General features: G+C 41.1%; 4 protein-coding genes and 1 non-coding gene across 7 annotated transcripts; 2 read left to right on the top strand and 3 right to left on the bottom strand.

Moving 5' to 3' along the window:
* Window positions 1–610: 610 nt before the first annotated feature.
* On the top strand, window positions 611–12,490 carry triobpb (TRIO and F-actin binding protein b). 2 transcript variants are annotated; one of them, XM_077501535.1, is made up of 13 exons: window positions 611–906; window positions 3,801–3,833; window positions 4,437–4,505; window positions 4,604–4,693; window positions 4,777–4,886; window positions 5,168–5,600; window positions 5,959–6,196; window positions 8,998–9,109; window positions 9,301–9,460; window positions 9,652–9,753; window positions 10,097–10,183; window positions 10,703–10,884; window positions 11,461–12,490. In XM_077501535.1, exons 2-12 carry the CDS (start codon window positions 3,807–3,809, stop codon window positions 10,862–10,864), a joined length of 1,590 nt encoding a protein of 529 aa, XP_077357661.1. In that variant the 5' UTR covers window positions 611–906; window positions 3,801–3,806; the 3' UTR covers window positions 10,865–10,884; window positions 11,461–12,490. The 2 variants fall into 2 exon arrangements, with proteins under 2 accessions (XP_077357661.1, XP_077357650.1); XM_077501524.1 differs by having other exon boundaries at window positions 611–1,026; window positions 3,777–3,833.
* Window positions 12,491–12,886: 396 nt separating this feature from the next.
* On the top strand, window positions 12,887–13,904 carry ndufa6 (NADH:ubiquinone oxidoreductase subunit A6). The gene is made up of 3 exons (XM_077501547.1): window positions 12,887–13,070; window positions 13,357–13,472; window positions 13,566–13,904. Exons 1-3 carry the CDS (start codon window positions 12,932–12,934, stop codon window positions 13,695–13,697), a joined length of 387 nt encoding a protein of 128 aa, XP_077357673.1. The 5' UTR covers window positions 12,887–12,931; the 3' UTR covers window positions 13,698–13,904.
* Window positions 13,905–14,184: 280 nt separating this feature from the next.
* smdt1a (single-pass membrane protein with aspartate-rich tail 1a) lies at window positions 14,185–16,408 on the bottom strand. Its single transcript, XM_077501559.1, has 3 exons — window positions 16,211–16,408; window positions 15,883–16,048; window positions 14,185–14,358 (listed from the first exon to the last, which is right to left on the bottom strand). The coding sequence occupies exons 1-2, from the start codon at window positions 16,343–16,345 to the stop codon at window positions 15,911–15,913; spliced, it is 273 nt and encodes a 90-aa protein (XP_077357685.1). The 5' UTR covers window positions 16,346–16,408; the 3' UTR covers window positions 14,185–14,358; window positions 15,883–15,910.
* A 222-nt stretch (window positions 16,409–16,630) lies between these two features.
* Window positions 16,631–26,680, bottom strand: fam234b (family with sequence similarity 234 member B). 2 transcript variants are annotated; one of them, XM_077501477.1, is made up of 13 exons: window positions 26,403–26,680; window positions 24,957–25,466; window positions 24,614–24,727; window positions 23,698–23,865; window positions 23,382–23,497; window positions 23,152–23,302; window positions 21,678–21,819; window positions 21,320–21,520; window positions 21,175–21,253; window positions 20,898–21,065; window positions 20,357–20,477; window positions 17,329–17,555; window positions 16,631–17,239 (listed from the first exon to the last, which is right to left on the bottom strand). In XM_077501477.1, the coding sequence occupies exons 1-13, from the start codon at window positions 26,437–26,439 to the stop codon at window positions 17,237–17,239; spliced, it is 2,037 nt and encodes a 678-aa protein (XP_077357603.1). In that variant the 5' UTR covers window positions 26,440–26,680; the 3' UTR covers window positions 16,631–17,236. The 2 variants fall into 2 exon arrangements, with proteins under 2 accessions (XP_077357603.1, XP_077357611.1); XM_077501485.1 differs by having other exon boundaries at window positions 21,326–21,520; window positions 26,403–26,652.
* A 351-nt stretch (window positions 26,681–27,031) lies between these two features.
* LOC144008093 (U12 minor spliceosomal RNA) lies at window positions 27,032–27,185 on the bottom strand. The gene has a single exon (XR_013280610.1). It is a non-coding gene; the product is annotated as a U12 minor spliceosomal RNA (small nuclear RNA).
* Window positions 27,186–27,326: the final 141 nt, after the last annotated feature.

Below are 27,326 nucleotides of genomic sequence, written 5' to 3'. Positions count from 1 at the left end.
AATGCTTGAAAGGGAAATGAAAAGGGAGCAGCGAGAGAGATTTCACAATTCATCTGTGACAAGAAAGATTAAACGTTACTTCGGTATGGAAGCCGAAAAGTGTCAAAATTCAATAAATAAAAAGTCCTTTTTGAATTTGGGCTTCCATACTTCGGTGCTCTTAGTGCGCGTGTAGAGGATAATTGAAAGGCATGATCCCGCCGACTGCCCGAAGCCGGCTGGGATAGGCTCCAGCACCCCCACGACACTTGTGAGGAGTAAGCGGTTAAGAAGGTAGCTGGATGGATGGATGGATGGATTTGGTGAAAAGTGCATTACAAATTGAATTCATTATTATTATTATTATTATTATTATTATTATTATTATTATTATTATTATTATTATTATTATTATTATTATTATTATTATTATTATTATTATTATTATAGCAAACCATTTGCATTCACCTGACGCGGGCAGATGTGCCACATCAAATATGGCTGACGCGCGGACCTATCACAGTAACGGAGCCTCACCGCTTCGTGAGGCGTTTGTGTCCAGAGCCGCGTCCAGAGAACTCTGTGTCTATTATCTATGCGTTGACAGTTCTGGTGCTTCGCACCGCGAGCGGGAGCTCCAGAGCTGTTTTCTTCAAAGAATCGAGTGGAGCCTCCCAGGAAGTGTACCACAAGTTAAAAACACGAGTGGTGTCGCTACAGCCTAACTGCACGCTACACATTTTGCTCATTTTTAGCCGCATTTTCATCCAACGTATCTGTGTTTCGCGGAGTTCGGAGTTCACTTCCTGCTTGTGGATGTCGAAAGCTTCGCTTGATGGGACTGTGAATGGCGCGGTTTGACCCAACGTCGATTAACGTTGCAGTTGTACAAGAAAGTTTTACTACGTTATTGACGGGTTGTTTTTAGTTAAGTCGAACGTGGAGTTCTGATAGAGAGAGGTAGAAGTGTGTTTGTTTTCATGAGTTAACAGTATATACTTTTTTTCTTTTTCAACCCCGTCCTTTCTGGATCCTGTTATCATGACGGTAAGTCGGTCTTTCTCTTTTTTTTTTCAAATTAACATCTTTCCTTTCTTCCTTCCTCAAATTTAGAAGCTTTTGCAAGTGAAACTTCGTATGAAAATGCTGATTCTAAAATGTTATTATTAACTTTGCATTTGTCTTTCCCGTTTGCATGTTATTACATGCTTACTTTTAATGAGCCTTCCTGGACAGCCTGTGTCACACTTCAAGGGTGTGTTTGAAGTTGGTAGTTTTAATGCCATTTTAGCCTTTATAACTGTTACAACGGACACTAACGGACACTTGATTCCCAATTTGAATTTTCTGCATTTCTAGCCTCTAAAAAAAGTCTTCCGGTTGGTTGCTTTAGGTACACTTTAATGTGTTGTTTACAGTAAAAATGTTGCCAACTGCTTCGTGCTTTTCGTGTACGCCAATGATTACAGCTCGCAATGACATTGGCGCGTTGACAGCGACAATAACAATGTAATTACACATTATATATATGCAAGATACAGTACAAACTAGCAAAAACACCAAATCACTCCCACTTTTGTGTGGGAAGTCACAACTATACTGTACTGTAGTTTCTTGTAAAGTACCTACAGCGGGGGGGCTGAATTGTATGTACATGGGCGTGGAACGGGGGAAATTGACCCCCTCTTAACCCCCGACTGCAATTTGACACATTAGTTATTAGAATATATTGATTGTAAATATCTGTCAGTGCTCATGCCGAAAGTTAGTTTGGATAGGCTCCAGCTCAACCACAAGCTTCATGTGGACAGGTGCCAGAGAAAGTGAATGGATAATCTGATACAATGCTAAAAATAATATCAATACATTGGAACCTTAAACCACTTGATTGAATTTGACACACCCATCTAAGTGGGGCAAAATTTGTTCTCCACATTTGACCCATCCCCTGAGGGAGCGGTGAGCAGCAGCAGCAGGGGCCGCGCTCGGGAATCATTTAGGGATCTAAAGTAGGGCCCGACCGATAAGCATTTTTTTTTTTTTTTTTGCCGATACTGATTTTTGGTAGAAAAAAAAAAATAGATTAATCGGCCAATTATTTAAAAAAATATATAGAATACATAAAACCCCACCCCATTCCTAACATTCGCTATTAAGACTTCAACTGGGATGTCATTATTGTCATGTCTGGGTTAAGTTTGAGTTCATGACCGGTTAAGTTGGGATTTCAAGTGTCTGTTTTGAACTGATGTAACCGTGATATAACCATCTAGTTTCAACTGGTTAAGGCTGTGTGTTATCAACCCTTTATCCTCTATATCATGAGAATCTTTAGATCCATTCACTGTCTGTAGGTGCAGTCTGAGAAATGTATTATTGGTTGCTGGATTATTAAACACTGTCCTGTGTGCTGCCTTCTTCATGAATAAATAGAGAAAATCTTACTTGTGTCTGCGCCTTTGGGATCCTAACCTCTCAACACACAACAATTATGAAAGGACACTTGGGGGACAACAGAATAACCAGAATAACATACGTACGCTACACACTTGCTAGTTCCTTATGCTACGCAAGCAAAGTGATGCATTCAGGGCACTTTCACAGTGTCGGAAACTTCGGTTTCATTAGATTATACCGTTTTAAGGGGAAAATAATCGGCCATTTGGCCCAATTTGCCGATTGTTTTGGCAGATGTTTGAAGGGCAATAATCGGCCAATTATAATCGGCGGCCCGATAATCGACCGGGCCATAATACTATATCCCCTATATATATAATACTATAGCCTACTATAGACAATTGACAGTGACAAACAGTGGGTATAAAAAGTCTCCACACCCCTGTTCCAGTGCTGTTTTTTTTGTTATAGATTATTAGACCAAGATAAATTACTTCAAAATGCTTTCCACCACTTACGTGATCTAAAACCAGTAGGCTAAAACACCAATTGTTTTTTTTGTTTTTTTTTTAAAATCTCTTTAAGAGTGTAAGTAAATATAAACCGATAATGTGGTGCACACTTGTATACATGCAGACCGTCTTATAACTGTAGCTGATACGCCTATGTTCACAATTCACCATCATATTCACACTCGTTAAATTGAAATCAGAACACCCCTGCCACTATTTACCACCATTGCCTCTTATTAATCTCAAATAAAACTTTGGATGTTCTAGTAGACCTTTCCTGACAGTTTTTGCTCCCTAGCAAAAGCGTGAACTGTTTGTGCTAACATTGGCTGCTATTTGGAATTGTAGCAGTTTATTATAATAATTACTTCCACCTTGTCTAGCGGCTCTAGCCTAGCATTTGCGCAGGGTGTGTAGATTGTGTATATCCATATTTGCAGCAAATATAACCTGTTACCTTATTTGATCTGTTGACAAGAAATAACCTTGAAATTGTAAAATTTAATTTACTAAAATTGCATTACATTATATATTAGTACAGTCCCCGAAACGAAACGAAACGAAACAAAACAGAAAGCATTTATACAATCATTAATTCTAAAATTCAATGACAAGAAAATGTGATGTTTTGGCGCTGGTCTAATAGGTTTTACACATCATAGATTTAATCATTTGCAGTATTTTATTTGCACTACTTGATATATTTTAAATATTTGATGTGTACAAATCACCTTGACAGGAGGATCCATGTTGCATTCATCAAGTAATAGCTAGTTTTTGGATGGGATAAATATCTAACGTACATAAAGGCTTCCTTTCTCCATAATGTAACAATTCTGCTTTATGGTGAAGGTAACTGACATTGATCTGTGATTCTCTGCCCGACAGCCTGACCTCCTAAACTTCAAGAAGGGATGGATGTCAAAACTGGATGATTGTGGAGAGGTAAAATACCACAGAAGATGTACTTTATTCTCCTGCAACTCTCTTCTTTGTTTGTCTTTTATTTTGAGAATTGTCGTATTAAGGCTACTAGCAGTCCATTCACGTCACTAAACTGCTGCACAGGAAAGCCACATTCCCACTAAGTAGTAGTTTGCTTCACTTTAGATAGATGAGCAAGGTGTTTCGAAGATAGTCTAAAAAGAACAATTATCATAAATGTACTTATAATGAATCAAATAGATATACTGCATATTTGTGTGTGTGGTCCCTGGGCCATACTTCTTAATGGCAATAACTTTGCCATGAAAGTAGTGATTTGCTAACAGCACAACACATGGCCTGCAAATGAAGTCAGCGAAAAAGAGGAACAAAACACAATACAATATTGACTATTGACAAGAAGAAAATGACAGAATTGTTTCTGCTTTGTAATCAACTGGTTTTTCGGTTTATGTTTTTCTTATTCCATTTCTGCCGCTGCTTTCTTGCGTCCAATTAATGCACATCAGTGGGCTAGCTGCGCAATCCCACTTCACCTTCTGTAATTTTTTATGTATGATCTGAGCATATATGTAATATTTGATATCTTCTGTATATATTAAGTGGAAGAAGCACTGGTTTGTATTGACTGATGCTGGCCTGAAGTACTACAGAGACTCCAGTGCAGAGGAGGCAAGTTTAGTAGAGTACAGTAGAACTACACAATTCATTAAAAAATAAAACACAGATTGAAAAATTGACTGAAGGGATCTTGTGTGCTCTCTGGACAGAAAGATGATTTGGATGGTGAAATTGATCTGAAATCCTGCGTCAAGGTGTCTGAGTTTGATGTGGAGAAGAACTATGGGTTTCAGATTCAGGTGAGTATTTGATCAAATATGGATTGTTTGCGCTTTTGGCCACGTCTCGGTATCTTAGTGTATTTTCATCTGCTGGTCTCCAGACGCGGGAGGCCATGTTCACTCTTTCTGCCATGACAGCAGGAATCAGGAGGAACTGGATAGAGGTTTTAAAGAAATGCATCAGGCCCAGCACCTCACCAGACATCACACAGTAATTTCTGCATTGTTATTAATAGAAAATCAAGTTTTCAAAGGGTAGATTCAGATTAGCTAATTAGCAAAATGATGCTAATTGATGTTTAGAATCAAACAGTACAAAAATGATTGTCAGCTCATGATTAATAGTGGCTAAAATTATTACAGCCATTATCACAACATTGCTAGAATTAATACAAACAACATATAAGGTTGAAATAGTTTATTCCATTTTTTTTTTTGCCTTGAATTTGATACATTTTTTTCCGTTTTCTTTTTCTTCTTCTCGTCCTCCAGACTGCCTGATAGCAGTAGTGACAAAGAAAACACCCACTTACGCCTTCAATTGTCTTCCCGGCGACCACCATCACGGCACGCCGACGTTTCTTCGGAAGCTCATCCCTCGCAGCGCAGGTTCGACTATGTTGAACTGTCCCCCGTGCCCGCTTCGTCCAGCCACTTGCAGGCCAATCAAAGAGAGATCGGCGAGGGCCAGCAGAAGGAGCAGCAGCGCCAATGGCAGGAAGACAAGACACGGGAGTCGACGAGCAGCCAGTGGGAGGCTGTGCTGTCTCGGAAGGGCACCAGCGGGGGAGTCAATCAGAAGCTGCGCATGGAGCAGGAGATTGAGAAAAAGTGGGCAGAGTTTGAACGTATGCCTTTAAAGGAGAAACCAACAGTGGGGTCACGGTCTTCCAGCCAGTCAGCCAATGAGGCGCTGCAGAGGGAGGTAGTGTGTGGATAGTTTTTTTTTTTTAAATAATTTGCAAAGAGAACTATGCAAATTAACGCTTCATCCTTTTTGATGAAGTATTTTCTCCTTTCAGCCTTCTAATACTTCAAGTAACTGAATCTCTGACATGTGTTTGCTTCAACAGTTTTCCCATAAGATTAACATTTCTAGATAGAAATGTCTGCTTGTTGTGCATCTGTGTGTTTTCTTTGGCATGTTTTTATTCACATGTACTGATATTTTTACTTTTGTGGGATGTAAAAAGATCCTTGCAACGTAAAATGTCAGACATTTTTATAATGAGTCAATCATTTGACTGTCAGTGTGCTTTACCTCCGTCTTCGTCTCTCTTCAGGTGGCGTCACTGAGGCATCAGCTTGAGCAGCTACAACGGGGGGGAGGACGAGGAGGGGGTGGAGGGGTGACGAGTGGCTGTGGTCCTGACGGTCCATGCGGCCGCAGCCTGACTGCCATGGACCACGCTCATCGGCAAGCCATGGCGGAGCTGCAGAGGCAGCACGACCGCCAGATGGCAGAGCTAGAAACAGAGAAAAACAGGCTGCTGCTGGAGGAGATTCAAGATACGTCCCGAGGTCAGTTTGACCACGTTTTAGTGGGGTATAATTTTAAAAAGGGATGACTAGTACTGACAAATTCCCAATGGTTTTGCTTCATTCATACAAAATACAGTATCCATACGCAATGAAAGCAAAAGGGATGTGTGACTTTGCTGTTCTATTTCCCCACCACACCATCCGATAAATTTGGTGCTCACGCTTTTTTGATACAGGGATTCATTACAAATGATCATTTTTTTCCCCATGACACCCTCATTCATGACGTGTTTAATAGAAAGGAACTTAAAGCGATACACCACTTAGTAATCATTTTCTAGTATTGGGTTAGGCATTTATACAAAGAATAAAAGTGCAAATATCTCTGGTATCTTATTCCCTGAATTTAATTTTAAACCGATTAAGTCTCAAAATTCGAACGCACCATGACGGACGCCATGTTCCTGGTCACGTGATCATGATGGCGTATCCCGTGCGTAACCGGAAGCCGTCTTTGCTCATTTCAATGGGAATTTGCTGACATAATGTGCAAGAAAGAGACGTCTTCGATCCCAAATACTGCGCCAATTCTGTTTCATGTCATTCCGTGTGGGGGTGGGGTGGTGGGGGTTGGCCGCTCCTAGTGTGGGCTAAAGCTTGCTTAGCACACAACATATAGCTTAGCCTAGCAGAGTGAAAGTCCACTTCGACTCGCCGGCGGGTGGATCTGCCAGTTTTATCCGTGGCTGTACTGCTTTTAAAGAAGTGCTTCTTTGTTGTGAGGCGTAATTCCCTCTTTGATGTCCGCCATGGGACGCGGTAATTCCTCGTGAGTTTCTTTTTGTCATTCATTCCATGTCATTCAATGTGTATTTTATGCACGCGATACATCCCGATGATCACGTGACTGTCGAAAATGCCCAATACTTTTAACAAAAAAATATTATTATAAATAAATAGTGCTATAAAATTTCAGGGAAGAGTGAAAATTAACCATTTTACAGAACAGCTGGTTAGTTTTTCACAAGTCTTGTGTTCCTTTAACCCCCCAAAAAGTTAATGTACATCCATCTGTACTAGCTAACATGGCTGTTGGGGTGCTTGTTTACAAAAGTAGTGTTGGCAACTAACACTGCTTTTCCATTACCCCGCACAGCACGCTACCACACCACACCTCACGGAACGACACTACACATCCGCCATTGCGTTTCCATTACAACAGGCGCGCAACAGGATCATTTGAACTGTCCAAGCTTGCACACCCAGCGTAGTCTGGTTCTGTCATAACATTTCATGAGCGGCAAATCGCGCCAACATTGAACCATATTTACAATTCCATATGGACCACTATGGGTTAAATATTGCAATCTTGATTCCACGACTGGCTCGCAAAGCTCACCACCTGCGCTATTTCAAATGAATTTAAATTGTAAATATAGTTCAGCATTGTAAAACATTATTATATTTATTGTATACACTGTATTTTTATGACTTTGGCGAAGACTGGCGGGCGCCTCTACCTCTCGCGCATAAAACAAGGAAATGGGCGTGTCCCACAGCGTTGCTTGCTGCGTTGCTGTCGGCCAATCAGATGACGGGTGACGACCCCAGACAACCAGCGTTGCAGAACCACTGCCGAAAGGGTTCTAAAATGTTTTACAACAGAACCGCTCGGACCCAAAAGAGTCCAATGGAGACGCTAACATCCGGGGACAAAAAATGATGCTTCGGGGTGGAACCGGTCCGGTGGAAAAGCACCGTTAGGGATATTTAGCAAAAAAAAATTAACCACTCTTGCGATTATTTTTTTTCTAAAGAGAGACTGGATGGGCAAACTCAGTCCTCAAGGGCAGGTTTTGGATGTTTCCTTTCTCCAACACAGCTGATCTATCAGGGGTGGCCAAGTTGGGTCCTCGAGAGCCGCTATCCAGCCTGTTTTCCACGTCTCCCTCCTACAGCACAGCTGAATCTAATGATCAGCTCATCAGCAAGTGTTGCAGAAGCTTGATAACAATCCTGATCATGAATCAGGTGTGTTAGTGGAGCAAAACATGGAAAACAAGCTAGATAGCAGCTCAAGAGGACCCAACTTGGCCACCCCTGTGATATATGATCAGCTCATCAGCAAACTCTGCATAAGCTTGATAACTAGTGTTGTTTCGATACCGATACTGGTATCGGCAGAGGTGCCGATACTGCATTAAAACAGTGGTATTGGTATCGGTGACTACTCACAAGTAACATGCCGATACCATTAATTCCAACGCTAATATAGGATTTTGGATGCATCATCTTGTGTCTTGCTGGTGCACGACATTCACTGGTATGTGACATGTTCACTGCATGCCCATCTAAGATATCCTATTGGCCCTGGAATGCTCTGAACCAATAGCAGGACAGCTTTTTCATGTTGAGGAAAAAAAAAAACTTAAGTATCGGAATGGTATCGTATCGGCCGATACTGCAAAGCTGGGTATCGGTATCGGGAGCCAAAAAACGGTATCGGAACAACACTATTGGTAACCATCCTGTTGACTGGAATCAGCTTGTGTTGGAAGAAGAGAGGAAACCTCCAAAACCTGCAGGACTCCAGCCCTCGAGAACCGAGTTTGCCCACCTCTGGACTCGACAGTTTAATTGCTGTAAAGAAAGAAAAACAACAGTTAATGATTTGCTAATTATTTTTCGGACCCACAATCTTTGGCTTGTGGAGGCCCTTGGGTCCCAGGAATCCAGTGAGAGAATCACTGCACATAAACATCCCTACAGTCACAAACATACCTTATTTAGAAGAAGACGTAATGCCGCTTGGTTCTGGGAATATCCTATTTTTGTTTCAGTAATGGAGGCAGTCAAGAAGAAGCACAAAGAGGAACTGGAGAGAGAGGTGGAGAAGGTCAAAAGACTAAGCAGTGGATTGCTTGATCCACAGACCTTACGCACCCAACAACAGTAAGATGCATGTTGTCCGGAAAACATTATTTTCTTTCAATTCAAATTCATTGTGCAATTTGATTAGTCAGTAAAAGTGTAGTGTAATTTTTCATTTCAGTCATTTTTTCCCACTCTCTGTTGCTTCTGTTGACCTGAATTTACTGCATTGCACTAAGGTACATCAATGTGCGCGCATTATGTGTATGCAGGACTGAGAGTCAGGCCTTGCAGAGGGAACTAGGTGGACTATCAGAGCGCTACTCTCAGAAGTGTCTGGAGCTAAATCGAGCGGAACAGAACAATGCCGAAAGGGAGCGGGAACTCAGTCGAAAAGAGAGAGACCTTGAGCAGCTCAAGAAAGAGAACCAAGTATGTTTTTTTTTTCTTTTTCTTCCCAGTACAGTACAGTACAGTTCGTTAATGAAAAACAAACCCCAAATGTACACCTATTATTCCCGTCTACTGTTAAGATGCCCTTGAGCAATTGTGTTCCTTTTTGTTTTACGGTAATAAAGGAAAAAGTGATATGGAAATTAATTGTGAAGAAATATTCTTTCCAGAACTTAAAGGAACGTCTGGCAGAGGAGATCAACCGCATACGATGTAACAACTCCGATCTGGGTTCAAAAGACAACAAAAAAGGGACGTCTTGTGAACTAGAGGTGAAGATCCTGTTATTTTAACCTCAACACTGAAAGCAAATAAGGAAGTCCCATTCTTATGCAAAGGCGGTATTTATATATTTGCACCATGAGTTAAGTGGTTATGAGGTGGCGACACTACCTCGCTCTTTTGTAAGCGGATTGTTGTAAACCGCAAGAAAGCTGCTGAAAGTGCAAGTTTGACAACACGCCTCACTCTCACCCTCATTCACTGCTGTAAAATATTTTTATAATCCATTTAAATGCCCCAAAAGCCAGCATTGGTTGAATAACCTGCCATCATAGTTTCATGTGTGTCATGACTTTATGGCAGGGAATGAAAACCACACTGTTTCTCTTCCAGGTACTTCTCAGGGTAAAAGAAAAAGAGATCGAGTACTTGCGTAAGGAGATCAGCTGTCTTAGGAATGAGCTGCAGTTCCTTAACACGGTACTGTAGTTTTTTTGATAACTTCAACTGGGTGATAATACTGTTTAACATTCATTTTGTGTGTCCATACTGTTGGATGAATTCTTTCGCGCTCTCCCTTTCCCATGCCCATAATGTGCGAACTCTGCACTATATTGAAATGATTTTAGGCTCGGGAATGTTTATCTTGGGCTATTTTGTGACGTGTATTAAAGCCTGGAAGCGCTTAAAGGCAGTGTAGCTAATTCTACACATTTACAGCCTATGTTGATAATAGTCTAATGCCTTTTCCAATGAATTAAACCCTAAGTGTGAAGAAAACAAAGCCTATGATGTATGAACCCCTTTTGGAACTGTCAATAAAAACAGAATACAATGATTTGCATTTTTTCCAACTTGTAGTCAGTTATTAAAAACACAGCAAATATTAGATATTTAATGTACACGCTGATGCAAGTTACTGCTAGGTGAATTTTGAATGCCGAACCACGTGGACGTTGTGACACGACAGTATTTTAACACGTCCACCATTCACACCAGGAGAAACGTCTGGCTGGTGAAAGATACGCAGAGGTCAATGAGGAGCTGAGTGGGATCAAAGGTCGGAGCGAGCGGGAGATCCAGAGTCTAAAGGAACACTTGAGGCTGGCCATGGCTGCACTGCAGGAGGGCCAAAGGCTCGGGAACAGCATGGACCACTGACAATCAGCTGAGAATCCCTGGTAAACGGTTTGAATTTATGCTTCTTGTATGCTAGGAGAGTTGGGTCATTACAGAATTGAAGGACAATTTTCCAAATTTGGTCGATTTACGTTAGAATTTTTTTTTTTTTATGTTAAAATGAATTTAATGTCTTTATGATGCTAATTGCAACTGGGTGCTTCTGTTAATTTTTGCTCAAGAGTACCTGCTAGCTTTGTTTAGCAGCTACTATGCTAACTGGTCAAGCTCATATGAGTTGCAGGGCTTTGTTTGAGTGACGCACATTCCATTTCAAGTTAAAAACACTGGCAAAAAATATTAGCTTACTGAAGTCATTGACGCATTTTTTCTCCTCTCTTTTGACTGCGAAAAATATGTCTGATAAAAAAAAAAAAAAATGTTTAAATGTTTAGGAACGTAGGAAAACAAAAAAACATTTGGTCCTTTAAATATTTTGGGAGCTACAGTTCCATGTTGTCTCATGGTAACTAGAATTTCCACAAGTACATGTTTCTTCAATTCTGCAATGATGTAATAATGAGCTATTAAAAGGATAGATCAAATATTGACATGTGATTGTGTTTGCTGTATTGCAGGTGTCTGCTTCAATGTGACTGAATGAACACAAGATATAGAAAAGTAGAAAAAAAATGGTCAAACTTTTGGTGGGGACCACAATCGTGCCTTTGGTTTCAATCATTCCGCCAATCAGCAGTACAGACGAGCTGCAAACTGGCTTCATTACACTGGACCACTTGTGATATATAAAATGCACTTTTACATTCTTAGTGAAACTTCTGCCTCTAGTGAGTGTAATAAGCATGTATGACATTTTGTCCTAAAACTGGAATACGGAATTTGTCAAACGTTAGTGTTATAGTTTCAGGTAATTCGCTATCAGCTTTTACCATGTATGAACCAATAGATTTTCATGTGTCTGTTCGCGACTTGAGGCCGCAATGTGACACAGAGCTACTGTCATCTCTATTATTATTATTTTTTAAATGCTGTACAGCTTTTAAAATGTGCTTTAAAATGGGAGCTTATTTTTGTGTTATTGTTATTAACAGGAAACCTGAGCTTTGGTTGTCGTTGGTTTTGATAAAGATATTGAAAAGAACCGGGATTAATTTAATACAACAAAGCAACCTAAATTATCATTACTGGTAGGCTGATTCGACATGAAACTTAAATTGTCTCGAACCAAATATAGCCTCAAATATCTTTGCATGGGTAAAACTCATTGCTTGTTGCCACAAAACAACCCCAGCTTCTTTCCCCTCAGTCCTCATCATTACTGGCCTAAAACAATTGACAGGTGTTGCATTACTGCGACTGGCTGGCAACCAGTCCAGGGTGTCCCCCGCCTACTGCCCAGAGCAAGCTGAGATGGGCGCCAGCACCCCTCCGTGACCCTTGTGAGGAATAAGCGGTCAAGAAGATGGATGGATGGATGGGTGTTGCATTAATGAGCCAAATTGTTGACAAAGATGGGAGTGTTGACAAAATGTGATAAAATGACTTGTCTGCCTTTTAGAAAAAAACATTTAATATACTGTATTTCTGGTGTTTTGTAAATTATCCACATTTTGCAATCAATAAAAAGAGAAGCTCATGCCTTTTTAATCTGGATTATATGCACTGTACTTACAAGCTTGTCTACAAATTCAAATATCTTAAATGGTTTTTAAGACCCACAGGTCCACTTTATGTAGGAATTTAAAAAAAAGGCTATGCACTATGCTTAGCATATATTCTAGCTTTAGTTGAGGACACGATTTGTGATATTTTTTTCACACCCTTACTAGTTGGGCCTATACGTGATATTAGTGTTTAAAAGTAAATTTAGTAATTACTATTAAGTTTAATTGTGTACTATAAGGCTAAAGTGGCATTACTAGTGGAATTGGGGGGGGGGGGGGGCTAAAAAGAGTACGACAGTTCATAGTCAAGTCACAGTGTAATCTGTTGGCGGTAATGGCATCGCCTATCCTCTAGATGGCGCAACTCTTGTTTAGTACAACACGGCCGAATAACAACGGAAACGGGACTACGGTAATAGCAGTCATGGCGTCTACTGCTGCGACCCGAACTGCGGCCGGTGCGGCCAAAGTTGTGAAGCCCATTTTTAGCAGGGATTTGGACGAAGCGAAACGCAGAGTCCGGGAGCTATACCGAGCCTGGTACCGAGAAATCCCCAACACAGGTTTGTCGGCACTACACTGTCCGTTTTAAAGGCTTTGGGTTGTCAAGGTCGTGTTTGTCTACCAAGCTAGCAGTTCGCCACTAGAGCTGTCATGACAACAGAATTTGCGTAAAACATGTTACATATATTTAATCATGTTGTTTATCTGCCTATGATAAGTTAGTCTACTACACTGTGTATCAACACGTTACGTCTAAGTCGGGTTGTTGTCTTAATAAAATGTGCTCAAATTATAATGAAATGAATGTTTTTGTGTCAGCACAGTTTGTCATTTGTGTTTCCCCAGTGGCGTTGTTTCAGCTGGACATCACAACACAACAGGGCCGAGACAAAGTGAGGGAGATGTTCGACAAAAACAAACATGTCACCGACCCACGTATGGTAGACATGTTGGTCATTAAGGTAACGCGAGTTTATTTTTGATCATATCGGAAAGACCCGCACATTTGGGAGCTGATGTAGCTGTTTCCTTTCTGCATTTAATGTCAATTGCAGGGGAAAATGGAACTCCAGGAGACCATCCACGTATGGAAACAGAAGACACACATTATGCGTTATTTCCATGAGTCTGAGGAACCACGCGCTATCGATTTCCTGTCCAAATTTTACCGGGGTCATGAACCCTGAACTCCTAACTTTAAGCCTTTTTTTTTTTTTTTTTTTTGCTTGTCGACTGTCAGACGTCCCCTTTCACTGTAAATATACACGTGACATTCACACGCTTGTGTTTGTGTGTCTTACTCACCATCAAATAAGCTTTTTCGGAATCTGTATGAAAGGGGGCCGTTATCCTATTTTAAGTGGAAAATAAATTAGAAATTCATCCATGTGCTACATGTGCTTCTCAGAGTTATTAGCGACCACCAACTTGCAGGATACATTGAGACAACCAACCCTTGACACACGTGGCAAAGGACAATTTAGTCTTGAGTTAAGATGGAGGAGAAACTACTGTTTGTTGACTCTTGTGTCATTGGGCTTTCACATCTTGGGCACCCTTGTGTCCCACTGTTGTACTATATGCACTTTATAATAGAATTTAATGGTGTAATGATACAAAATTTAAAGACTCCCACTTCTAGTGATGACTGCTATTAAGAAAGGGGAAAAAAAAGCACATATCAAAACCTTTTACTATAGTGCATGCAAAGACAAAAACAATACAGGTGGAGATTTTTTGGGCTCAATAACACTAACAAAAAAAAAAACAAAAAAAAATCCTGACAAGGGTGAAGGAACTCCGGGGTGAGCAGTGACTTGTCCCAGTGTAGATGTGTCAAAATGAAATCTGTGAGGGAAAGGATAAAACATAATGAATTGGTATGTGGGAAACAAGGCAGTATTAAGTTAAGTGTTTTTCTCAACCAGTGTGCTGTTGCATCATCATGTGTATACAGTGTATACAGTAAATTATGCAAGGGCACTTAATTGGCCTGAAAATTACGGAATTACTACAAATTATGTCAACAACGTATAGTAGTGACAGGCATAACAATTGCTCTTCCACTAGGTGGCAGAACATAGAATTTACAAGTGTACCCACCTGTTGCCATTCCTACAACAGAATAACTGCGTTCAAATCAATAGGCTCAGATTGCACAAAGAGAAAGTACATCTGTGAGTAAATTTAGACAATATCATCAGTATTTCTTCACTAGCGTTGGGTAGAAAATTACCATGTCCTAATTTGCTGAATTTAATATATTTCACAAATCAATACCATTGCTTAGTCCCCATGTGGGTACTGTATGTTGTTTATTTTAACAAATTGTTGACCAGTATAAAGTGTTGAAAATGGATTGCTGTTGGGCTGCTACTAACTATCATTTAAACACCAGATTAATCTGATTTTTTTTTTCAACATGTTTTCATTTCCATCCCATTTATACAAAAACAGGACATTACTTCAAGTTAACAGTGCAGAAAATACACACACAATGTTAAAGATAATTGTTTTCCAAAGGAAAAACATGTTTGCAAATGTTTTATTTTGCTTCAACACAAAGATAATTACTCTGCTTTTATAGGGATGGAAATCTGTCAGTATTCACTGCTTTGAGGCAGAAATTCTGAGGATTTGGGCAATTTTGAAAATTTAACAAGTTCAGTCTGAATGATTAATTGATTATCCAAATAATTAATATGATAAGTTTCACCTCTGGATTGCTGTCTTTGATAATGCAATGTTAACATGCTGCTGGGATTCCCTGAAAATTGATGTTGGAGATTCAACGTTTCTACCTGATGGCAGTGAATTCATGTAAATACTTTTTCTAACTGTGTTTGATGGCATAAGTTGGGGATACTGCGCTTTTGGCTGAAATTCCAGGATGACCCTGAAATGCAGTACAGTATAACCTTAACAGGTAAACTTTGGCCTCTAAAATTTCACCTTGACAGATCCAACTGTTTGCTTTAATAGTTTACCTTTTGACCAAGTTTCCCTTCTCTTTAACAGGGAGCCCAAATTGCAAGTTTTCCATATGTTACAACCTTTAAACATACTGTTTGAAGCCTCACAATGACGAGGCACTATTGAACAATCATTTGTTTGAATTAAACAAAACGAGTAAAGTTTTAAAAATATTTCATATTGAACCAGGAAATGGAGTGGTCCATTAAAGAAAATAAGATGTCCAAAAAGTGCTGAAACGTTTAACTATTGGACAAAAACGTTTTAGTTTCATCCTGAAATTTCAACTAAAAGACAAATAACCCAAACTTTTGGTGTGTGGTGTACGTGGAGCTCATGAAAGGTTGGGAAACAGTTTAGTCTTTATATTTACGGGATATCGTTGAACGCAGCATCTACCTGCTGCCGATGAGATTATTCTTGACGCTCAATCATCGTCGTCATCGTCCTCGGGGACAAAGATGTCGTGTTCCTCCAGGAGCTCAGCGAAGTTCTTGCTGATCCGAGTCCCCACATACAAGAAGGGCACCACTACCGCCGCAATCCGCCAAAGACCGAAGGGGGTCTGCTCCCCGGTTTCCCACATCCCACCATAGAAACAACTCGATTAGTTAATGTCAATACAGGTGAAAATGGAGAGGAGGGGAAAAAAAAGGTTCATCCGTGATTGTGTCATTCCCGAGAATCAGCTGTGGCGTGCTCTAACCCACCTCGTATGAACACTCACCTTTTTGGGTTTGGGTAGAATGGCTCCGGAAGAGGAGCACACTGCCGTCCGACACGCTGTCACCGTCTTTGTCGGCGAGGCGAAGACGTTTCTGACGGCCGAAACCCAGCCATGTCGACTCAAGGCCGACGCCATGATAAGCAGTGTTTGGATGCGGCACGGCAACAATGCGGAACCACGTTGAAGATGCGGTCAAGGAACAGCGCCACCCAGCGCTAATATATCGGCACAGCAAAGGTTGGCGTATAATCGATTGAATAATAAATCAAGTACAGTCCACGATCAATCCGCTGGGACAGAAGTACGCATGCTAAAAAAAAAAAAGTGTACAGACTGAAATGCTATTTGATAGCAAAATAAATAAATAAATACAGGGAAGACGAAAGTAATAAATCCTAAATGTAGATTATTAAGGAAATGTTCCAGTTGAAAATCTTTATTAATCACACAGTGGAATGTGTTGAAAACAAAATAACAAAAAATGATCATTTTCATATTTGTAATACAGGAAATTGCAGCTTACAATAAAATATTATACTCGTGAGCAGCCAAGAGAGAAACAAAAATATAATACAAACACAGTATAACAAACAATACATCAACCAATAAATACTGTACAGCAATCAATATTTGCACACATAGCAACATTACCACATGATCATTTGAAGGGAGTCTATTACTGATTCATTGTGATCTGAGAATATGCAACACTGGCCATGGAAGGTTTATAATGAAGTATTACATTTACACTTCCTTTCATTAAAACAATGTGCAGTAATCAAGTCAAAAACAATTTTAAGCATTCAATAAATCATTCAAAACATTCTTAAAATTCCATTTAAATAAATATGAGTGAGTAAACATAAATGACTAAAAAAACAAAAAACACTTCACATTTAATTGACAGAAATGAAGTACTAATTAATTACACTAACAAGATGTAAACAGCTTCAAATGAATCCCTCCTTAGTGCAGTGTTATCCAGTTTTCCCACTTCTTGTCACAGCATGGTTGAAAAGCAGCAAGTTACTAAAAAAAAAAAAAAGTCAATGAATTGTGTTGTCATGCTGTATACAATCAACATCAATTTAAAATACTGACTATAAAGGACCTCTCACCTGATGTTTGAAGAACAGGTGGCTGTAGAACTTGTCAAGCTCAAACTTGCCAGGTTTAAGAGCTGTCCCAGTTTTGTTGCCCTCGCCTAATGTGACCGTTTGTCCTTTAGCGATCGCTGCACGAAGCCGAATGCTCTTCACTATCCGGGCAGCGGGCTCTGAGCCGGGTGTCGGCCGTGAGGATACGGTGATGTAGGATGCATCTTTCTGGCGCTCCTCGTAACTCACTGGCAGAAAGGATGCAGGAGAACATATAACTGACAATACATACTGTTACTCAATAGCAGGACTGTCAAAACTCATTTTTGTTGCAGGCCACACTGTAATTATGTTTTTCCTCAGAGGGCCATTATGACTGTGAACCCATTTACAGTAAATGTAGATCATCTCATATCACTACATATTGTATATGCAACTAATTGATAGATAACTAGGCCTGAAGTCAGAAGCCAGTAGAGAAATATTTGTTCAACTATTGTTCAATTTATTTTAAAAGGGAACTCAACCGCTAAAAATTCTTTAATAATACGTATAAGCAGCAAAATCCACCCATTATTATCTATCTCATTTTGTCGCTTGCTGTCGACTGATGATGACATCACAGTTGCTCGGGTATCAACCAATCAAAACTCACCTAATTTCTGAAGCTGTTTATTGACACTGTTTATTTGAGACCTTTGCAATAGAATCAGTTCTAAAACTTAAAAAACAACACAAAAAAAAACAAGTTGTACTGTTATGAGAATGAAGTTATATTTTTCAAGAAAAAAAAAGACATAAATAGAAGAAAGTAATACAGGGAGTCCTCGAGTTACGACGGAGTTCCGCTCCCGCTAGCGAGGTAATCCGAATTTCAAATTAAGTTGAATTTCTCCATTAAAGTCAATATTTATATCAAAATAATTTCCATGAAGAAAAATCTAAAATACATTAAACTTAAAATAAATAAGATGCTGGAAAAGAATAAGAGGGTGCGTGGGAGTCCTTGAGGGTGCGTGGGAGTTCGCCCAACCAGTCCACATGTGTTTTGTGGATTTGGAGAAGGCGTTCGACCGTGTCCCTCGGGGAGTCCTGTGGGTGGTGCTTCGGGAGTACGGGGTACCGGGCCCCCTGATACGGGTTGTTCGGTCCCTGTATGACCGTTGTCAGAGTTTGGTCCGTATTGCCGGCAGTAAGTCGGATTCGTTTCCAGTGAGGGTTGGACTCCGCCAAGGTTGCCCTTTGTCGCCGATTCTGTTCATAACTTTTATGGACAGAATTTATAGGCGCAGCCGAGGCATTGAGGGGGTCCGGTTTGGTGGCCTCAGCATTGCATCTCTGCTCTTTGCAGATGATGTGGTGCTGTTGGCTTCATCAAGCCGTGATCTCCAACTCTCACTGGAGCGGTTCGCAGCCGAGTGTGAAGCGGTTGGGATGAAGATCAGCACCTCCAAATCAGAGACCATGGTCCTCAGTCGGAAAAGGGTGGCGTGTCCTCTCTGGGTCGGGGATGAGATCCTGCCCCAAGTGGAGTAGTTCAAGTATCTTGGGGTCTTATTCACGAGTGAGGGTAGGATGGAGCGAGAGATTGACAGGCGGATCGGTGCAGTGTCTGCAGTAATGCGGACTCTGTATCGGTCCGTCGTGGTGAAGAAAGAGCTGAGCCAAAAGGTGAAGCTCTCGATTTACCGGTCGATCTACGTTTCAACCCTCACCTATGGTCACGAGCTGCGGGTCGTGACCGAAAGAACGAGATCCCGGATACAAGCGGCCGAAATGAGTTTCCTCCGCAGGGTGTCTGGGCTCTCCCTTAGAGATAGGGTGAGAAGCTCGGTCATCCGGGGTGGACTCAGTCGAGCCGCTGCTCCTCCGCATTGAGAGGAGCCAGCTGAGGTGGCTCGGGCATCTGGTTCGGATGCCTCCTGGACGCCTCCCTGGGGAGGTGTTCTGGGCATGTCCCACCGGTGGGAGGCCCCGGGGACGACCCAGGACACGCTGGAGAGACTATGTCTCTCGGCTGGCCTGGGAACGCCTTGGAATCCCGCCGGTAGAGCTGGTTGAAGTGGCTGGGGAGAGGGAAGTCTGGGTTTCCCTCCTAAAGCTGCTGCCCCCGCGACCCGACCTCGGATAAGCGGAAGAAGATGGATGGATGGATGGATGGACGGATGGATGAAAAGAATAAGAATGGAAAAGAAGTGTGTGTGTGTGTGTGGGGGGGGGGGGGGGGGGGGGGCTGATGTGGGGAAAAAAAAAAAAGAGGGTGAAAAAGCCAAAGATACTCTCACAAGTGCACAAGCGCTAGCACTAGCTAAGGGCTAAATAGCAGACGAGGGGAAAACACTGCAGTGGGCGAGGCCAAAATGGCGGACCGGGCATAACCGTTGTAAAGTCGAAACGCTTTAAGTCGAGTGCACCTTAACTTGAGGACTCTGTGTATATTAACAAGTTAATTTAAAGTATAACTTTATCCCCATAACATGTTTTTATTTTGGATTAGTAATTTTCAAAATTCTTAAAAAAAGGACATTATGTTTTTTTAAGATTTATGTTTTATTTATTTATTTATTTATTTATTTATTTTTAACTCATTCGCTGCCCAGCTAAAATAGATATTTGACGTCTATATCCGTCAATGGGAGTGAATGAGTTATTGCCTGAATAAAAAAGCTTCCCATTCTGTTCAACATACTTGAAGTGGACAGAAAGAAAAAAAAACCCTCAGAAAATAGGTACATTTGCAAATGCCGAACTGTGAATATGCAGGGGTTCACGATAATGATGCTTCTCCATATGAGGTTGAAGGGTTAGGGCAAGGGGCGGGCCTCGAGGGCCGAAGTCCTGCAGGTTTTGGAAGTTTCCCTCTTCTAACACAAGCTGATTCCAATCAACATGATCGTTATCAGGCTTATATGCAGAGCTTGCTGATGAGCTGATCATATATCAGCTGTGTTGAAGAAGGGAAACATCCAAAACCTGCAGGACTCCGGCCCTCGAGGACCGAGTTTGCCCAGCCCTGGACTAGGGTATAGTCGACTAGTGTGACTTGTACCTGCAGCAGCTACTGCAGTATCTGTGGTGGTGGCCAGCTGCATGAGGACTGTGGGAAACGCAGGATGCAACAGGAAAAGCTTTCTGATGACTGGTTCTGCCGCCGCAACACCGGGGCCCACCTGTGTGCAGAGTTGCATCAGAATGAATTTTATTCAAATATCTCTTTTAATGTTCTTTCAGATAATCATTCTCAGTTTTGATCAACACACTCATAGAAGTATTTGAAGTGACGTCGAATTGCGCTGCATCATACTTGAAGGTATTTATTTATATTCCAGTGCAGCTTAAATGGGTAAAATTAGAAACGGCTCGCACTTTGATGCACTACTAATAACCACAACAAAGAGTATATTGTTAAATTAAATAATAAAAAACACTGTTAAATGCGTTAGAATGGAGCATTTGAATACTAACATTATTATTATTATTGTTATTATTATTATTATTATTATTATTCATATTGGTGTTGTGTTTGTAGAAGTTGAGTAATGAACTAGTGGAACAAGTCTCTTCTATTTGGTTGTTCTCTTAGCACTCACAGTTGCCTTGGTGATATTCTTCTGTGCAGTGATTGGCTCGCTGGCCCAGAAGACAAAAGCCGATTGGCCGGTGGAAGTGGAGACTGCTGCCGTTTCCAAAACAAGACGTGGGCACACAAACTGTGCTTCCCAGAGAGGACGGCCATTTACCCCATCAATCACCTGTGCCTACGTCAATAATTATATTAGGTAAACAAACCAAAAAGGTGCATGATTATGATAGAATTGCTTAAAAAGGGAAGTTGAACCATGAGTGCACAGAAAAACCTTGCGTTACCTTCATAATGCCATTTGCCGAGTGCTGAAAGAAAAGATCGAGGATTCCGTCACCATTGAAGTGTCCTGGAGTCGGTTGACTGTGACACACAAGTACATATTTAACAGACACATCACTATAAATGCATTCTGTCGCAACATTGTACCGAAACCTGTGTATGGGCGCGGAATTGAAGGTCCACTGTTTGCGTACGTCCCTTTGTCTGAGCACAGAGATCTTGCTGAAGCCGTACACCAACACCAAGTCGCTCTTGCTGGAATTCCGGTTGGAGACTGTGTCCAGGTTGTCGTGGTAGGTGCTCGAACCGGCCATCAGCGGCAGCAAGAACTCCACACGCTCGGATCCTCTAAAACAAAACAAAAAAACAAAAAAAAAACGCAAGGAGATTTGAATTGCTTTGGCTGTTCATTGTGCTCACCTTGGAACTGATTACATTTCTACTGAAATGTGTTTTTTCAACATATTGAGGCTCTTTGCATTGTTGTGTTGTTGCAAAAGCAAACCTAAAGATGTGTATGAAGGAGGAGGAATTTGTTTTCTTCAGTCCCTCCCACCCAGAATCCTTCCGTCTTAGTGCGGGAGTCACTGGCAACCTGCTCTGTGCACGGAAGTAGAGGTCCCGCAGTGAGATGGCCACAACATTACCTGGGAAAACAAACATTGCTGACATGAAATATTTCTGCATAATTATATGGGCATGGAATTCTATTTTTTTTGTTTACATAGGCTACGGCTCAGCAACCTAAAAAGAGCCATTTTAGGCCAAATAAATAACAACAACAACAAAAAATCTACCAGCAGCTGAACTGCGGGCCCAGAGCTAATTAGAGCTGCACCATAGCAGAAAATATGCAACATCCAATACACAAAATTCATTTTCTTCTACATTTTAATCTATCTTTTTTAAATTAATGACTTTATATATATATATATATATATATATATATATATATATATATATATATATATATATATAGGCTTTTCTGCCTTTCTGTCAAATTTCTGACATTTTTGGCCATTTTATGGACATACAGGACTGTCTCAGAAAATTAGAATATTGTGATAAAGTCCTTTATTTTCTGTAATGCAATTAAATAAGCAAAAATGCCATACATTCTGATTTCATTACAAATCAACTGAAATATTGCAAGCCTTTTATTGATTTAATATTGCTGATTATGGCTTTTTTTTTTTTTTTTTACTTGGTCTGAGGAAATATTCTAATATTTTGAGATTGGATATTTGCGTTTTCTTAAGCTGTAAGCCATAATCAGCAATATTAAAAATAATAAAAGGCTTGCAATATTTCTGTTGATTTGCAATATTGTAATTTTCTGAGACAGTCCTGTATGATAATTTTCTGCCTCTCCCTTTTTTTTTTTTTTGACATTTTATGACTAATTCTTTTATTTTTGCTATCAATTTTCTCTCATTTTGGCAATTTTGTGGACATTTTATGGTAATTTGGGGGATTTCTTCTTTTGTTTTTGGACATTTTATAGTTACTTTTTGAACGTTTTCTTCTTTTTTAAGAATGTTCTGACTTTTTGGTAATTTTGTATACATTACATGGTCATTTTCTGCCTTTCTTTTGTTTTTGATATTTTATGTTTGCTTTTTGAACATTTTCTCTCATTTAAAATAAATGTTCTGTTTTTGCAATTTTGTATACATTATATGGTAATTTTCCGCTTTTCTTCTCTTTTGAGCATTTTATGGTCAGTTATTTTTTAAAAACTTTCATCTACCCTTTCATCTCTCTTTTCCAGACAACTTACAAATTTGGACTGAAATTTTTTTGAATATTTACTTAATTATTCATTATTTTATTCTAAATCGTTAATTTATTCAAAAAATATCTAAAAAAAATAAAATATGTTAAAAAAAAATCTTAAATTCTTTTTTCTTTTTCTTTTTTTTTAAAGAGATCCTGAGAGGGACGAGGGACTAAAGACCCACAGGTTGCGGATCCCTGACCTAGGCCAAACAGGATATAAGGTGCCCCCTGTTGCGTCTCATGCAGAAGAGGACCAATCAGTTTCCCTTGGCCAGTGAGGTTGAACGACACAGACTGTCCGAGTGTCGCTCCAGTCAAGCCAGAAATTAAAGTCAGGGAGAGATCAAGACTCTGGAAATGAACACAGACATATGTAGTCAGTACTGACTGTGTTTGTGTGGAAAGGTAGTCAAGTGTAAAATGGTTGCACCTCGTCGGCAGGCAGGGTGGCTATCAGCAGATCTGGGACGGAATCTCCCTGGAGATCTGGGAGTAACACCGCCTGCGATTCAATGTTCCTCAGCAACGCGGACCATAAGTTCTTCCCTGTCAAGTAAAAGAAAAACTCGTTCACAAAGTGCTTTTTCAGAAACTTGGTTTTGGGGCGCTACGACGACAATAAAGTGTCTGGGAATTTTGGTCATGTGCCAGCTCAAAGGTCACCGATTTGAGCTCGCTATATCTGTTCCAGTGCTTCCATGTCCTACCATGAAGTGGGTATGAAAACAAGATTGTGGTTTTCTCACCTGTGGTTCCATTCACAGCCATGATAATCGACTTCCCGATGAGGAGACATACAGGCAATGGCTTCGTGTTGAGCTGCAGGCCACACTGGATGTACATGACGGACTCCCACATGACTTTCCTCCACAGCAGCTGCCCACTAGCGCCAGACAGGACCACGGCGCTGTAAACTGGTAACACGTCGACGATACGGGTCATTAGAGCAGACAGGACGTGTGCATATTAACTCTTTCACGGCCACACATTATAAAAAGAAAAACAACCCTCACAGTACCAGCCGATTTCGAACATTTTAACTCATCTTTGAAGGCAAACAGAATATTGTGTGCTTTTACTACATATACAATGTGGGTATCAAATGAAAGATCGCATTCCATTCTTTCATTAGAAAAAAAAAACAATGTTTAGCTACCTATCTACCTATTCCATTCTTTGGTAATCACCATTTGAAAATAGGTAATTTGAGTGACATTGAGCAAAAATTGAAAAGATAAGGAGAAAACAAGGTTTTTTGTGAAAAGATAAATTTTCTCCACAACAGTGACTTTGAGACTAATATTTTATGTTTAGTGACGCTCTGTGAATTAGCTTTAATGTGACAAAGGGTTTGATAATTCATGTTCTATTTCATCAGATATCATCAGATTCCTTCATGTTTCATTGTAATTACAGTGGCAGCCCATTAAAAAGAGATAAAATGCTGCCATCTGCTGGCTATACTTAGTGGGTGTTTTTGATTCCACAACCCATTGACCAGATAGCGCTGCACTTCTGATGGATTAAAAACAAAAAAAACAAAAAACATAGTTGACGTCATTTAACGTTTATGGCGGCATGCATTGTGATTTTACTAATCGTTATTAAATGTTTTTGCCGTCAAAGAGTTAGGAGGTCAAAACGTATCAGGATTCACTCTACTTTTGTTTCCTTGTGCGGAACGCGTGTCGTTGGTCCACTCGGTGACGCTGAGCAGCACATCATCGACTAAATCACCGTCAACATCCCATAATGCAAGCGCAGGTGGAGTCACACCTAGATGGAGAGACGGGAAAAAATATCAGTATTGCAATTGCATAGTCAGTTAACTGTATGTATTTGGTGTGAATTAGAAGATCCCTATGGACTAATAATATTCATGTTTTGAAACATCTCAAAACGGCGGTGAACTGCAGTCAGCGACAGAAAAAAGTCTTTACGGGTGGCAATTTTGCAACACGGCTCTAATGTCAAATGTTAAGCTCCAAAAACCTCACGTTTTTACCTCCAGCATCCCCGACTGCTCTCTCCCACTGCGGCCTCTTTGTCAGGGCTCCCTTCTGACAGGGAATCAGGAAAGCGCAAAGAAGCACGAGAAGCATGGCGCAGACCAGAGGCACCAAAAAAAACGATGCCCGCGCAGCATTCTTCCTCCTCAGCCTCTTCTGTTCCTCATCAGTGCCGTGAATCCTCAGTCCCGATCCCCCCAGCTGCTCCCTGTCCTCCCTCGACGGGCTCCAGTACTGCCCGCCTTTCACCTCATCTCTACCCTGCTGGGATTTGCTGGGGAGTCGCTCTCGCCAGTCGTCGTCATCCTCTTGCGCCGAATCTCCGGCCGCCACAAGTCGTCCCGATCGACCTCCCCTCAGCTTAGTGGAGCCGCCGCTGCCGTGGAAGGTGTCCCGGCCCAGACCGTTGCGGGGGTAGTTGAGTACAAGGTCATCCTCTTCGCTCTCGTCCTCGCTGTCTGCTTGGGTGAGTGGGTCGTACTCCCCCAGCTCTGACCCCTTTTTCCCTGCAAACACACATACACTGCTCATGTGTTGCAATAGAAGCTTGAATTTGGGGTTTTCATCACCCCAGCACCATTATGTCAAATTGTAGATATCATGATACAGACAGGTGGAATAAAATATATTAATTAACTGAGACTAGAGACCACGTGTCCACAGCTCCTGCAAAGTGCACTATGGGGTAGATGCCTCCAACTTCCGGGTTCCACACATCAGCGCTGTTTCCGGCTAGCGTTCCAACACTCGCACCCCACCCCTGCGCCCCCCAACTGCGCGCTCCCGCTGATGGGTGGGAGCGTGCAGGGCGTCTCAGCTCTCTGAAATGCTTCGGACAACTGAGATAGACACACTACACACTCGCACCCATAGACACGAACGCGCAACCGAGGGGCACAAAGGCGGAAGCGCAAGTACTGGGACAGGCCCACACGTCGCAAACCGGAAGCGGAAACAACTCTGATGTGTGGAAACCCGGAAGTCGGAAGTCCCGCCTCCTCCGTGGCATATACCCCATAAAATAAACCATAGAATACATATATTGAGGGACAATTCACATATTTAAAAAAATGTCAGAAAACTTGGAGGTAACGAGAAGGTTAATATGCTCTCTCAGATCAATGTGAAAATGTGGTCTGGGTGTTAACCTTAGTTAGCTGACCGCTAGCAGGTAGCAGAGATGTTTGCAAAAGAAAATTGGCGAGCACTTTAATAAATACGTGCGTACCCCACGTTAATACGATATATGACATAGTTTTTCAAAAACGTGCTGAAACCTTCACCACAGGCTACAAATTGCAATTAAGTGACACATCAAAATTACCGATTTCAATGCATTTCAGATGCGACAGATTCCCTGGTGTTCTCCTCAATGATGTTTATCATATACAGTCCTAAACGTCATTAACTCGTGTTTATCGCAGACCTCACTTGCATCTTACCGGGTAGTTTGAGGGCACGGGACAAGGCTGCTGCCATTTCTCTTGGAGCGGATCTGCAGCACAGCAGTGATGAGCTGCAGGAGCCTGGAGGGGGACCGTTTCACCCCGCTGTGGTTGGATCTGGGCATGCCCAGTTGCATCATGGGAGCTGGAGTTTGTCGACTTCGTGCGTTTTGAAGTCCATTAACAGCGAGGCCTATTTACCCAATGCTCCCCTCTGCTGGTGAAGTTTATGACTTCATTGTTACAGAGCCAGGCTCGTTTTTATTTTGATTTGACCTGTTGTCAAACTGAGGTATGACATTTCTAGCTGATGTATGAAGTAATATCAATCTATTATGATAAACGTTTGTTCGGGAATTGCAGCGGCTGGTAGTGGTTTTGCATGGGTTCAGTTAAATTAGTGACGGTGTGAACGCTCGAGTTTGTGGTTGTTCCCTGTCTCGACATGTGCCCTCATATTATGTGTAATTTAAAAATTTAAAAGTATCGTTTTTGTAGTTCAACAGTGCGCGCCTGAGATGTTTCTGGTGAAAACTAATTAAGAGAAGGACATCAGATATGATTAGACTGCTAGATCAGAAACTTCTTAAGTTAGTAAGCAACATTTTATTGTACAGTTTGGGAGCAGGGAAGATCCATGTCCTGCAAAGCATCTCGCAAAGTAGGCAAGTCACTTCAGCGGGCGGACCTTTCCCCTTTCAAAAATTCTTCTCGCAAAATTTACGAGGACACGGGCGTCACCCCGCGTCGTTATTTTCCTTACTCATCAGTTTAAGGCATGCCCGCCCTAATGTTGTAAGCCGGTACATATGCGCATCAACTATATTTGTTCAGTCAGAGTTGTAATAATGGCCACCATGGCGTACTACATTAAATTGTCCTATAAATGCAATTAATGTTAAATACAACATATCCGGAATC

This window comes from Festucalex cinctus, chromosome 1 (assembly GCF_051991245.1).
Source record: "Festucalex cinctus isolate MCC-2025b chromosome 1, RoL_Fcin_1.0, whole genome shotgun sequence".
Classification (NCBI taxonomy): Eukaryota; Metazoa; Chordata; class Actinopteri; order Syngnathiformes; family Syngnathidae; genus Festucalex; species Festucalex cinctus.
The sequence above is the reverse complement of the archived record's forward strand: the minus strand, read 5'-3'. Positions and strand labels throughout refer to the sequence as shown.

Excerpts from the sequence above, each read along its gene's own strand:
- triobpb (XM_077501524.1), top strand. Across the intron at positions 4,887-5,167 it reads ACCTCACCAGACATCACACA|ACTGCCTGATAGCAGTAGTG; the intron begins GTAATTTCTGCA and ends CTCGTCCTCCAG. Across the intron at positions 10,184-10,702 it reads AGCTGCAGTTCCTTAACACG|GAGAAACGTCTGGCTGGTGA; the intron begins GTACTGTAGTTT and ends CATTCACACCAG.
- ndufa6 (XM_077501547.1), top strand. The coding sequence starts at position 12,932 with ATGGCGTCTACTGCTGCGACCCGAACTGCGGCCGGTGCGGCCAAAGTT. Across the intron at positions 13,071-13,356 it reads CCGAGAAATCCCCAACACAG|TGGCGTTGTTTCAGCTGGAC; the intron begins GTTTGTCGGCAC and ends GTGTTTCCCCAG. Across the intron at positions 13,473-13,565 it reads TAGACATGTTGGTCATTAAG|GGGAAAATGGAACTCCAGGA; the intron begins GTAACGCGAGTT and ends TGTCAATTGCAG.
- smdt1a (XM_077501559.1), bottom strand. The coding sequence starts at position 16,345 with ATGGCGTCGGCCTTGAGTCGACATGGCTGGGTTTCGGCCGTCAGAAAC. Across the intron at positions 16,049-16,210 it reads TTCTACCCAAACCCAAAAAG|ACCCCCTTCGGTCTTTGGCG; the intron begins GTGAGTGTTCAT and ends ACCGGGGAGCAG.
- fam234b (XM_077501477.1), bottom strand. The coding sequence starts at position 26,439 with ATGGCAGCAGCCTTGTCCCGTGCCCTCAAACTACCCG. Across the intron at positions 21,820-23,151 it reads TTATATCCTGTTTGGCCTAG|GTAATGTTGTGGCCATCTCA; the intron begins GTCAGGGATCCG and ends TTGTTTTCCCAG. Across the intron at positions 21,066-21,174 it reads CGGCAAATGGCATTATGAAG|GCACAGGTGATTGATGGGGT; the intron begins GTAACGCAAGGT and ends TTATTGACGTAG.